The sequence below is a fragment of the Neofelis nebulosa genome, chromosome 18 (assembly GCF_028018385.1).
Source record: "Neofelis nebulosa isolate mNeoNeb1 chromosome 18, mNeoNeb1.pri, whole genome shotgun sequence".
NCBI lineage: Eukaryota > Metazoa > Chordata > Mammalia > Carnivora > Felidae > Neofelis > Neofelis nebulosa.
Genome location: NC_080799.1, coordinates 32,566,835 through 32,580,693, shown reverse-complemented (window position 1 = coordinate 32,580,693; position 13,859 = coordinate 32,566,835). Strand labels below are relative to the sequence as shown.

At 46.5% G+C, this 13,859-nt stretch overlaps 1 protein-coding gene across 4 annotated transcripts in view; it reads right to left on the bottom strand.

The window, feature by feature from the left end:
• The window catches only part of MYH11 (myosin heavy chain 11), a 123,723-nt gene that overhangs the window by 38,293 nt on the left and 71,571 nt on the right, over positions 1 to 13,859 (bottom strand). For all 4 annotated transcript variants that reach the window (XM_058711063.1, XM_058711064.1, XM_058711061.1 and 1 more), the window contains 5 exons: positions 11,407 to 11,550; positions 4,905 to 5,000; positions 2,767 to 2,885; positions 916 to 1,068; positions 318 to 491 (listed from right to left, as the gene is read on the bottom strand). In XM_058711063.1, the coding sequence (XP_058567046.1) occupies positions 318 to 491; positions 916 to 1,068; positions 2,767 to 2,885; positions 4,905 to 5,000; positions 11,407 to 11,550 (686 nt within the window). The remainder of the gene's footprint in view (positions 1 to 317; positions 492 to 915; positions 1,069 to 2,766; positions 2,886 to 4,904; positions 5,001 to 11,406; positions 11,551 to 13,859) is intronic.

Here is a 13,859-nt window from a genome sequence, read left to right as displayed (position 1 = left end):
GAAAGGGAAGGGAGGGAATTAGAGGAGAAGGGAGGGAAGGGGAAGGGAGGGAAGGGAGAGGAAGGGAGAGGGAGGGAGGGAGGGGAGGGGAGGGAAGGGGGAGTGAAGGGGAAGGGAGGGAGGAAGGGGAGGAGAGGGAAGGGGAAGGGAGGGAGGGGAGGGGAGGGGAGAGACATAAGAAAAGGAAATGCCTTTGCCAGCAAACTGTGGGTTAAGGGAAGCGTGCTGGAGCTCGCAGGGACTCGGTGGGGAGGGGCGAAGGCAGGGTCCACATGCGGGTGGATAAGGCCACATGTGAGTGAGAGGCGGGCCCTCACCGGCCGCTCGATGAGCTCGATGCAGGGCTGCAGGTCGAGGCCAAAGTCGATGAAGTTCCACTCGATGCCCTCGCGCTGGTACTCCTCCTGCTCCAGGATGAACATCGTGTGGTTGAAGAGCTGCTGCAGCTTCTCGTTGGTGTAGTTGATGCACAGCTGCTCGAAGGAGTTCACCTGCGCCCGCGAGAGGGGTGGGGGAGGGGCGTCCTGGTCAGGGGACACCGGGGCCCAGGGGAGCTCTGCCCGGCGAGAGCCCCTTGCCTGCCACCCTTGTGTCCTTTCCACAAGAGCCCGTCTGCCATTTCAGGGCCCAGAGAGGGCTTGTCCCCAGCGAAGGCTGCCTAGAGTTCGTGGCGGAGGACTGAAGAGAGAGGTGGCAGGGATCAAGCCTCACCTGTCGCACCCAGCCGCAGCTCTGGCCATCTCACTTCCAGAAACCAACACGCTTCCTACACCCTCGAGGATCTAACCTCAGCTAGACAGCCTCCCACCCTAAGTCGTCATCGGCCTGCCTTTCTCCAAAATAATGACTTCTCCAAGGGGAAGCTTCTGCCCAAAGAGCCGAGACCACGGCTGTCATGATCCCACCAAGCTGTACCTCAAAGATCTCAAATCCAGCAATGTCCAGGATCCCCAGGAACGAAGCCCCTTGCCGGTGGGTCTTGTCTAGGGCTTTGTTCACGCGGCTGAGTATCCAGCGGAAAAGGCGTTCGTAGGTGGCCTTGGCTAGAGCCTCTACGGCAAAGTCTGCCTGTGGGGAGAAGTGAGGGAACAGGTTTATCTCCAGTGGGCTGTCTTTTCATATGAGCCCAGCTGGCAGCTCAGATTTTTATTCCTCTTCTGCCCGTAATCAGTTCTTGAAAAATAAACATCAACAAAAAAAGAAATTATGCCATCTCTGTAACTAGTAGAAAAATGGCAGTAAGGAAGAGAGTGGCCAGACTTAAGGAATGACTGTGTGGAGAATTAAACACTTCTTGTCAGAGGAACCTGGAACAGGAGAGAGCCTGTTCCTTCCCAGGGGCAATTTAGAGGTAGTCAGTTCTGCCTCTAGAAAGGGTACACAGTCATTTCTAAAAATGTATCTTTTAGCTCTGACTTTGGATGCACAACTAAGAGAGCAGGATGAGATCATGAGTGAGGTACTCTGCTGTTCTTGTTCAGTAGTAGATCTTCAAAACCTGACATGGGACTTTGAGTATTCCAGTATTGGAGGGATGAGATATAAAGAGATGGACAGATGGATAAAAAGATAGATGGATGGATGGATGAACAGATGGAAGCATGGATGGGTGAATGGATGGATAAACGGAGGGCTGGATGGATGGATGGATGGAAGGAAGGAAGTATGGATAGTGGGTAAATGGATGGATAAATGGAAGGACGGATGGATGGATGGATGGATGAACAGATGGATGCATGGATGGGTAAATGGATGGATAAATGGAGGGATGGATGGATGGATGGATGGATGGATGGATGGATAGTTGAATGAATAAATGGATGGATGGGTGGATGGGTAGGTGGATAGGTGGATGGATGGATGGATGGATGGATGGATGGATGGATGGATGGAAGGAAGGAAGGAAGCATGGGTGGATGGAAGCAGGGATGGGTGCATGGATGGATGAACAGATGGATAGATAGTTGAACAGATAAATGGATGGGTGGATGGAAGGATGTATAGATGAACAGATGGATGCATGGATGGGTGAATGGATGAATGGATGGATAAATGGATGGATGGATAAATGGATGGATGGATAAATGGATGGATGGATGGATGGATTGATGTATGTATGGATGGAGGGATGGAAGGAAGGAGGCATGGATGGTGGGTAAATGTATAGATGAATGGATGGATGGATGGATGGATGGATGAACAGATGGATGCATGGATGGGTAAATGGGTGAATGGATGAATGGATGGATAGATGGATTGATGTATGGATGGAGGGATGGAAGGAAGGAGGCATGGATGGTGGGTAAATGGATGGATAAATGGATGGATGGATGGATGGATGGATGGATGGACGAACAGATGGATGCATGGATAGGTGAATGGATGGATAAATGGAGGGATGGATGGATGGATGGATGGAAGGAAGGAAGGAAGCATGGATGGGTCCATGGATGGATGAACAGATGGATAGATAGTTGAACGGATAAATTGATGGGTGGATGGAAGGATGTATAGGTAAACAGATGGGTGTATGGATGGGTGAATGGATGAATAAATGGATGGATAAACGTATAGATGGATGGATTGATGGATGGATGGATGGATGGATGGATGGATGGATGGATGGATGGATGGAGATGGAAGGAAGGAAGCATGGATGGGTGAATGAATAGATGGATGAACAGATGGATGGAAGAGTCGGCAGAAAAATATGCAAACTCAGGAATAAATGTCACACACAAAAACAAACAGCAAATGCATCATTACCTGTTCTTTTGTTTGAGCTTTCTGTACTACATCCCGCCCAACCTTGATACGTGGGGTCAGGATAGATCTGGTGAAATCTGTCACATTAATTCCCATGAGGTGGCAAACTTTCTGAGCAGCTGGATGGAGAAAAAAAAGCATATTAAGTGTATCACCAAAGAGAAGGCTTAGGAATGAAGGCACATCACCTGGGATACTTGTGATCTGTGTATGCAATTGATACTTTTTGAGAAATGGAGCATGATGTAGTGAACATAGCATGAAAGGGGCCTGAAAGCTGCTGTCATTGGTGACGTCATCCCCAATGTTTTGCTAAGTGGCAATGATGGGGTAGGATGGGGCCATGTGATTTGGGAAAAGCTATTTAACTTCCTAGAGTCTTGCTTTTCTCAGTTCATAAAGACACAGCCATTTGGTACCTTGTTGAGTTACCAATGAGATTAAATGAGGGAAGGCACATAAAGTGCCTGGCACATGGTCAACTACCAATAAATGTGTCCCACTATGCCAAGATATGTATTGCATCATTATGTGTGGTGGAAAATACCGGAAACTACTTAAATGTCCATTAATATGGGAGCGAAAAAATGTACCATGAATACGAAACAGCAGTTAAAAGGAATGACTCTCTTTCTCAACTGGGGATAATTTTGCCCCCAGGGGACATTGGGCAACGTCTGGAGATATTTTTGATTGTCACACCAGGAGGCGCTACTGTTGAAAAACCCTGATCCAGACAAGGGTGAGCAGAGAGAAAAACAAGTTGCAGAATGCTGACTCCCAGGTGAAATCACTTATGTACATTAAAATCACACTCACAAAGCAACACTATATATGGTTTAGATACATGTGTGTGAAAAGCCTAAAATACAACTGGAAGGGGACATAGTAACATACAGCTGTGGTTGCCGGGAGACAAGGAGGTGACTGGGACGTCAACGTGGGCTACATTATTTCATGTTAACGACCAAGCAGTATTAGAACATATTCACAAATGCCACTTCTGGATGGTGGATTCTTGTAATATTCATGTATTTCTTCTCTTAAAACTCGTCCTCAAAAGAAAATCATCATCCACCTTACTGTTGGCTCAGCACGAAGGCTACTCTTGTCTGATGGCTTGCCTATGCGTGGTGGACGATCCGCGGTGTGGTTTTAGGATTTTTTTCCCTGTCTTTGCAAGGGGTGTGTTGTTTTTTGGTTTTTGTTTTGTTTTTTTGGTTTTGTTTGTTTAGTGTTTTTTTTTTTGTTTTTTTGTTTTTTTTTTTGGTTTGTCTTTCCCTGAAGTTGTCTCCTGGGTGGGAGGAGACCTTTAACTCGCCATATTTCGGAGTATGTGACACCAGAAACTACTGGCAGGGCCTGTGGAGGGTAAGCTCTGGGGAGCTTCAAAAACAACGCAGTATATAGTCTGTGTGGGGCGTGTTCAGACAACAGGTAGACAAGCCAGGAACTTGCTATCCATTTGGCTCAGCCACCAACAAGCACGGGGGATAGATAACCAAGCAACCTTTCCATAACACAAAACACTGCAGGTATTGGCAGGTAGGGCTGGCATATTGAGGAAAAAAAAAGCAAACAAACAGGATGCCTAGTTAAGCCTTTATTTCAGAGAAACAACCAACATTTAAAAATTATAGTTAGGTCCCAAACACCGCATGGAACATACAATATATTATAGAATGATACATTTTATAATAAAAAATGTTGGTTGTGCATCTGAAACTTGAATTTAACTGGGTATCTTCTATTTTATCTGGCAACTCTAACTGCAGAGAAACTTGGGGTCTGTGTCCCCCACGTGAGGAATGGGGCTGTTCCTGTCTAGTTTGCCGATGAATGCCAGGGCCTGGCGTATGGTGCAGGCTCAAAAATATTTGCTTAACAAAATTAACAAACAGGGGGTTATAGAACTGATGGTCCCTAAGGATCCTGTGTGATCTAAAACTATTAGCTTTCCTCGCCCACACTCTGATTCAAGAACTTCCCACTGTAGGATCTTCAGCAGTAAAAAGTCTCGGACAGAAGTCAGCGAAAATAACTTAGTTTAGCTCTTGTTAATAACCATATCCAAAAAACAACCAAACGCTCCTTCCCATCACAGACGTTGTCAGTTATTGGGACAAGACAGCAAGCACCTGTGTTATCCGGCATTGATGCTTGGTCTGTGTTTCTTTCCTTCTTGAAGACAATATTTCCAAGCTGCAGGACGGACGACACCACCTTCAGTATGGCTGGGTGAGGACAGAAGAGAAGATAAGGCACAGACCTCAACACCGAGGGGCCGTGGAGGTTTAGAGTCTACAAGTTATTGGGGACCTTAGAGTCAGCCTACATCTTTCTCGAAAGAAGACTCAGTTCTGAGCTCCTAAGTCTAGGAAAGAGGCAAACTAATCTAATACCATGCTAACAGGGTAGAAAACCTGGCTGGGGGTAGCAGAATATGTTCAGATGCTTGCTGACAATCTTGTGCTCAAAGGAACACCGTGAAGCAGGGGCTGGCACACTGCAGCCGATGGACCAACTCTGGCCCACTACTTGTCGTTGTCAATAAAATTTTATTGGAACACAGCCATAATGATTCATTTACGTATTGTCAATAGCGGTTGGCTGCTCCAAGGGCAGAGCTGAACAGTTGCAACAGAGATCAAATGGCCCACAAATGCTAAAGTATTTACTTACGCGACCCTTTACAGAAAATGTTTGTCAATCCCCACTTTACAGCAAGAAGAATGAACGAGTTACCACCATAAACAACAAAACTGTTGTAGTTCACAGATGCTGAACAAAAGATGTCAAAGGCAAACAATAAAGTAACTATGTAAGTCCACTTACAGAAAGTTCAAGAATAGGAAAAACTATGGCATTAGAAGTCAGGATGATGGTTATCCTTCATTGGTGGAAACTACTAGAATGCCTATGGGGAAGCTTTGGGGCTCTGTTGGTGTTCTCTTAGTTAAAATGATTACTAGCAGTACAGGTGTATTCAGTCTGTAAAGGTTAATCAAACTGTGCACCTATGATATACATGAATTTATAAATGTAAATTATATGTCACTAAAAATTATTTAAAAAGCAACAAAACAAAGCAACAATCCCCATGCTTCTCAGTGTAGTCTGGCTAAGTATACAAGATGCTCATGCGAGGATTGAGAAGGGGGAAATTTTTTTCCCCTTGACAGCCAGGTGTCTCCAGACAAAATAATGTGTCCCCAGACCCTTGGAGCCCTTCTGACTCCGTACTCAGCCCATGTTACTATTAAAATGGCGCCTATGGGGCGCCTGGGTGGCTCAGTCGGTTAAACATCCGACTTCAGCTCAGGTCACGATCTCACAGTCCATGAGATCGAGCCCTGCATCGGGCTCTGGGCTGATGGCTCAGAGCCTGGAGCCTGCTTCCGATTCTGTGTCTCCCTCTCTCTCTGCCCCTTCCCCGTTCATGCTCTGTCTCTCTCTGTCCCAAAAATAAATAAACATTAAAAAAAATTTTTTTTTAAATAAAATGGCGCCTATGTCTGAAATCCCCTCAAGACCATGAGTGACTGGCGAATGGGGGGCTGTCCTATCATCTCTGCATTCTCAAAGCCTACTTAAGGGTCCAGATACACATGGGGAGACAGGGAAGATGCATGGGGGGCGTGCAGGATGGAAGGAAGGATGGAAAATGGAGTAAACAATGGATAAATAAATCAATGGATGGATCAATACACTGATGGGTTGATCAATGGATTGACAAATGGATGGACTAAATGATGGGCGGATGGATGGATGGATGGATGGATGCATGGATGGAAAGAGAGATGACTAATTAATACAAACATTAAAAAAACCATACTAAACGGGCTTTGTAAACTATTAGGTGCTATGTTAATAGTTTTTTTCAATGTTTATGTATTTGAGAGAGACAAAGAGTGGGGGAGGGGCACACAGAGAGGGGAGAGAGAATCCCATGCAGGCTCCATCCACACTGCCAGCAGAGAGCCCCATGCAGGGCTTGATCTCACAAAATACAAGACCACAACCTGAGCCAAAATCAAGAGTAGGATGCTTACCCAACTGAGCCACCGGGGCGCCCCGCTATACTAATAGTTTCTGAACTCGAAGTTTAAACTAAGAATTGCTGAAGTGACTCCAGAGCCCAGGGAAGCCGTCTAACTCAGGGTTCTCAACCTTGGCACTGTTGAAACTGGGGGCCAGATAAATCACTGGTGGGGCTGCTCTGTGCGTGTCTGTAGGATGTTCAGCAGCACGCCTAGTCTCCCACCACTAGGTGTCAGTAGCGTTCCCTCTTCTGAGTTCTGAGACCAAAAAACGCCCCCTAGGAGGCCAACCTCCCCAAATTAAGAACCACTGGTCTAAATGAATAAAGCAAACTGAGGGGGACTATGGGGACGCATGGGAGCCACAGCCCCACCTGAAGGGGTACAGCTGGACTCCAGTCATGCAGCAAGTCCAGTGCTGCTCCCAGGCCGATGTATCCAAAGCGAATGGAAACCCAGATTCTTAATGTGAAACCTACTCATGTTTAAATGCTGGGAGCCAACTTACAACAACTTTGAAGCCTGTGTAGGTCGATCCCTCCCTGTGGGCTCAGGCCCCATCGCGCTGCTTTTTCTGGTACCGATAATGGGATCACAGAAATGGAAGAAGGGCCACCATACTCAGGCCACAGGAACTGAACCATCCGAGAGAGTACCAGTGGGCAGCAAAGTGGCTGGAAGGGGCTACACCAAACGCAAGGGCGGCGAGGGCTGGCGGTCTGGGGTGAGTGCCGGTCTGGGGTGGTCTGGTGAGTGAAACCAGGCACTCTGGAGTTAGAAAACCCCAGCTGCACCGTGCCGAGCCTCAGTTTCCCCGTGTGCAAACTGAAGCACGTGCTTCAAGAAGTTTCTGTCCAGACGGTGGAGGCAAGCAAGGAGCCTGGCCCAGCGGACACTGAACAGCCACCTACAGTGGCTTGTACACGGGCCCCCAGAAGATGTGTCCAGCCGGAAGCTGGGAACGTGAACTTTCACAGAAAGAAGAGCCCTGCAGAGGTAATTAAGTCAAGGATCTCAGGTGAGATCATTTTGGATGAACCTGGTGGGCCCCAAATCCAATGACAGGTGTCCTGGTACCAGAAGAGGAGAGGACACGCCCAGTTGGAAGCCGGCACGGGGTGGGTTTTCTTTGACAGCCTCCGGAAGGAGCGAGCTGTGCCAACACCGTGACTTTGGGCTTGTGGCCTCCAGAGCCGTGAGAAAATCAATTTCTGTTGTTTGAAGCCACCAGGTCTGTGGTTATTTGTTCGAGTAGCCACAGCGGACGGACATACCGGCCTTACTTACAGAAGAACAAGAAAGAGGGTTTTCTAACACGTGGCCTAAGCACTGCCAAGGGTACCCAGAACGGATGATTCTAGGTGACGGGCAAAACTTTCCAAAAGTTTGGATCGTTAGGCATTTATCCTAACTTACTAGAAATAGTAAGGACATACAACTAGTGATTGTACAGAAATTGTTGTTTCGGACAAAGTTCAAGCAGTATAGGGCTACAGAAATCTACACTGTTCACAATAATTGTCAGCCAACGATAATATGGCTGGGACCTGGAAGTGGAGTCATTTACAAACGAGGACATCTGGGAAATGGATCAGCTGCCAGGGGGTTCGTATCCTGGCCCTAATCTTACTGGCTGTGTGACCTCAAGTCAGGTATCAGCCTCTCTGGGCCCCTGTTTCACCATTTGAAGGCCCATCAAAACACCCACCCCTCCTAGGATCGTCATGTGGCGTAAATGCAAAGCACCTCAACGTGGTCAGTACCCAAGAAACATCAGTTGCTGAGATGTGACGATGGTTCCAGTCCTCTACTGCTGCTAACTCTCTGTGTGGCCTGGGCAAGTACTTGTCCCTCACAAGAGCTCCAGGAACCAGAGGGGGTGGTTCCTGGGGCCCCACGAAGCTCCAGGGCTTGCACTGATCCCCCCCCCCCCCACTCAGCCCCATTCTCCTTCGGCTTCTCGGTGGGGCCTTGGGAGCAGCTCTGGTGTTCTAACTGGGGCTGCTGTGCATTTTTCTAATCATTCATTTACTTCTCTTTCCTGCAGTTTACTAGGAAATGATTTCACAAATGCAAAATCAGCTTTCCTTGGGGCACCTGGGTGGCTCAGTCGGTCAAGCGTCCAAACTTCAGCTCAGGTCATAATCTCACGGCGCGTGAGTACAAGCCCCGCATCAGACTCTGTGCTGACAGCTCAGAGCCTGGAGCCTGCTTCCGATTCTGTGTCTGCCCCTCCCCCGCTCATGCTCTCTCTTGAAAATAAAAACAGAAAAAAAAAAATCAACTTCCCTTGCCATAAATAGATGGCAACTATAAAAATAAATACAGGAAAAGGAATAATATTATCAAATTCCAGCAAGATGCCAGGCCTGGAGTCTGCTCTCTGGGGTGAAAGGGGACATTATCAAGTACCAGAGAGGGGCTGAGGACTTAGTGGGTGCCGATCTGCTACTCTCTTCCTTGAAAGTCATCAGGAGAGCTGAAAAGAGCAGAGAAAGCAAAACATCCTGCAGTGGGATTCTACGTGACTAGTAATGCCACGAGTCCACGTGTCGGAATACACCGGTCTCCTTCTAGCCTCAATTCCCATACCTTGGTTCTGACAGGGATTTTTGGAAGGGTTTAAAGGACAAAAACCACATCCCCACAGACAAAAACAGAGCACAGAGGACCACACAGTGGGGCTTGGGAGTCCCTGAGGCCCCAGAGGGAGTCCTAGCTCTTCCAGCTGTGTGTCCTTGGGCAAGTTCCTTCACTTCTCTGTGCCTCAGTTTCCTCATCTGCAAACTGGGGATAACAGTGGCCACATCGTCGGGTTCTTTCAATACTAACGAATGGGGGCGCCTGGGTGGCTCAGTCGGTTAAGCATCCGGCTTTGGCTCAGGTCATGATCTCATGGGTTGTGAGTTTGAGCCCCGTGTCGGGCTCTGGGCTGATAGCTCAGAGCCTGGAGCCTGTTTCGGATTCTGTGTCTCCCTCTCTCTGCCCCTCCCCTGTTCACACTCTGTCTCTGTCTCTCTCAAAAATAAATAAACATTAAAATTTAAAAAAAATACTAAATAATGCATATAAAGCACTTCTACTGCTGTGTCACCTGACATCTTCACTTTAAATGTATTAGAACCATTTCCATATGAGTCAATACTGTTCTAAAACAATTTAGAAGACCCTATTGATTTCTTTCTTAAGGCCCAATGATAATTGAGTAAATCCTCACTGGTCAAAGTTTTAGTTTGTTCGTTTCATTTTTTATTATTATTTAAAACTGGACACCTTGGTGCCTTTTTTTGAAAAGAGGCTCTCACATATGTCTGGCATACAGCAAGTATTTAATCGTTAGCTGTTCATGCGTGAATTTTTTTTTTTTTCCCAAAGCCAAGATCAGAAGTAAAAAGGACTCGTGTCCCAAATAAAAAGAATCATTCTGGGAGAGCCCATGCCATTCAGGAAGGGATGCTGTTAATATTGGGCTCTGATGTGGGGCTCTGGCCAAAATACACAACCACCACCCATTTGTCAACTGACCCACGGAGCCTTTTTTTCTGGGCCCCCAGTTATCTCCGGGGAAGCTGTCCCTCCCTCTATGCTGCATTGCAGCAACCCTAGCACTATTCTGGGGCTCCAAAGGGGTGTGGGCGTGGGAAGGAAGAAACATTTTCCACAACCATGTCCTGGTGTTCCCAAAAGAGATTAACCTTGAACACTGGGGCACGTCTAACCCAGAAGGCAAAGAATTTCTTAAAGCCCAGTGTGGAAACCAAGATTATCTCTCTAGGCTTTCTTGATCTCAGAACCAAATGTGTTTCTTGGTCACGGGCTGGTGACATTGATCGGTATTGGCCTATCACCAGAACTGCCTTTCCAGAAAGAGGACAAGTAAACCCGCTGCCTCAGATATGCCCCCCACTCCCCGCCTATCCTCTGCCCATGTGTTCTTGACGAGACCAACAACCTCTCTGTTTCCAGCTCCAAAATGGAGTAGAGACCATAACATAAGCCTCTCAGAGTTTTCCATAACCTCGATCATTGTGAATAACTCAGGAATATGCACCTAAGAAATATCAGCCTACTCCATTCAGGGACTCAGGCAGGGATTCCAATCTGTTCTTTCATGCTGGACATAAACCCAAGGGATGTAAGGGCTGGTGCTACAGCAGCCATTCTGCCCCCAAGAAACTGCAGCCTACCTAAAGACAATATTGCTGAGAGACCAGGTTCCAGAGACACTCTTTGAGCCCATCGAACTCCTTGTACCTGAAACCCATATCCCTGAACTTTCCAGCTCTGCAAGATCATTTTCCTTTTCGCTTAAGCCAATTTGTAACTGAAAAAGCCCTAACATATGAAGCCAGTTTTCTAAAACACCAATAAGCTACCTTAAGGTAATGTTCACTTTCCTCCTTCTTCTTCCTTTTTTTTTTTTTTTTTTTTTTTTTTTTTGAGGGTGTCTGGCGGGCGGGGGTGGGGAGGGACGGAGCAGAATTCAGCAAGCAGAAATCTGTCCTTACCAGGGAAGGCTCTCTAACTAATGTTAGTGGCCCAGAGGGCATGAATCCAGGCCTCCTCGCGGGGAACCCAGCCTGAAGGCATGAAGACTTACACAGCTGCTCCTCATCACTGAAGCCCATGATCGCCATGGCTTCCAGGGTTTCCTGGAACATCTCGTCATCCTGGGCAGCTGGGATGGGCACAAAGCCATTGGAGAGGAATGTGTAGTTGTTGAAGCCCTCCAAAAGCAAGTCATCTGGAAGGAGAGGAAGATGGGGTGGTGGTCAGGAGGATGGACTTTGAACATGAGGCAGGAACCTGTCCCGAGACTTGGACGGTTTAAAACCTTCCTTCTGGTTCCATCACACAGAAGGCCTCACCAACCATCACTGGCCTAATACAGTGGTATAGGTTGTGCACTGCTCCAGGGTGCCTGGAAGCTAAAACCCAGCGTTGGCTCCCCTTGCTAAGCCATGTCCCTTGACACAGGCTTGCAGCTAGCTTGAGGAAGGCACACCTTTATCTCAATTGCCCCAGATCACCCTGCCGTTTCTGAACAACGCTGCCTGAAAAGCAAGATCAATCCTTATCCATCTATTTGTGAAAATTTATCAAATCACTGGGCCGCCTGGGTGGCTCAGTCGGTTAAACATCCGACTTAGGCTCAGGCCATGATCTCACGGTCTGAGTTCGAGCCCCGCGTCAGGCTCTGTGCCGACAGCTCAGAGCCTGGAGCCTGTTTCGGATTCTGTGTCTCCCTCTCTCTGACCCTCCCCCCTTCATGCTCTGTCTCTCTCTGTCTCAAAAATAAGTAAATGTTTAAAAAAAATTAAAAATAAATAAATTTATCAAATCGCTAATTCCCATGAATTTTAAAAATCAACTACTACCAAAAGGTTTATAATAAAAACACCATTCCCCGTCTGCCCTTTTTTCCAATTCCTACCTTACACTAAAGCACTGCTTTTAACTCTTTGGGCTGTTTCTTCTGGCACTTACCACGATCTCTACATAACAGCTTTAATTTAATCACATGTAACATACATTTGTATATACTATATAACATGTCCTATATTACATGGGCTTATATAAGTTATAATGTTATGTTTACATATCATGCATAATAGGCTATTTCTGGATATTTCAAGATGAGATCTTACCTACTGACCCCTCTATAATGGTGGATAAAGATTTAGCTCTCTCACACCACCTCCCCTCACCTCCAACTATTTCCAGTCAAGTCGCTACATAAATTGATATCAGAGCTTGTCAAATCTAGTCTGCTAGTTGTTTTTGTAAATAAAGTTTTATTGGAACACAGCCACTCTCATTTCCTTGTCGATTTTCTATGGCTGCTTTTACGCAACAGTGGCAGACAGATTTGAGTTGCTGCAACGGAAACCATATGGTCCTTTAGCAAAAACCATGTGGCCCTTTAGCAAAAACATTTGTGGTGACTCCTTGTGCGACTCCTTGTTCCTATCATGAAACATTGTTCTGTGGCTGTGGCCACTCCTTGTTCCTATCATGAAACATTGTTTATCATGAAACATTGTTCTCTGTAAAGTATATTCTGTGGTTACACTTTGTTGTTGCTACTCAGTTCTCTCTTCCCCTTTCTCTCCCCAAATTTATAATTGTTTCTCTTTTCCTTGTACTCTTTGCTTTTAGGACACCCTCTGGCACATCAAGCGTCCTCTTCCAGATCAATCTTTAATGAGGCTGGATTTGGTTGAATATTTTTGGAGGAAAGTCAATGAGATGCTTTTCTTTTTATTTATTTTTTTATTTTATTTAAAAAAAATTTTTTTTCAACGTTTTTTATTTATTTTTTTTGGGACAGAGAGAGACAGAGCATGAACGGGGGAGGGGCAGAGAGAGAGGGAGACACAGAATCGGAAACAGGCTTCAGGCTCCGAGCCATCAGCCCAGAGCCTGACACGGGGCTCGAACTCACGGACCGCGAGATCGTGACCTGGCTGAAGTCGGACGCTTAACCGACTGCGCCACCCAGGCGCCCCGAGATGCTTTTCTTTTTAAATAAAGGTCTTTTATGGGTCAAGTCACTTGGAAGGGCCTGATGTTAAAGTGACCCAAGACACCAGAAATCTCCAGCCTGTGGATTAGCCTTGATGCCTGATTAAAGTCACAAGGATCTGGGTCTTTGCCAAGATTTCATTTCGCAGACTATGGGTAAATTGACAGATATCTGATCTTCTCTAAAAGCCTCACCGTTTTCCAGATCTATCATCAAGAATAAAAACGGCCTGTAAGAATTTCAGTAGTTAGCCTTAAAGACTAGGGACAGAGCACAAAACTGGATCATTCTCCCTAAGCCACCTCATAAGGTCCCACACTGTAACTGACAATTAATCTAATTTCCAAGGTACCGCATATGTTTGGCACCTCCCCACTTTCCCCCAGCGGCTGAACTTTGAAATACACCTCATCACAGCAAAGGTAGCAGCACACACATCTTTGCTGGCTATTTTCTTAAGCAAAAGGACTAACCCTGGGCCACAAAACCGATGGGAAGCAAAGTCTGGATTGTCTTCATAAAATTTC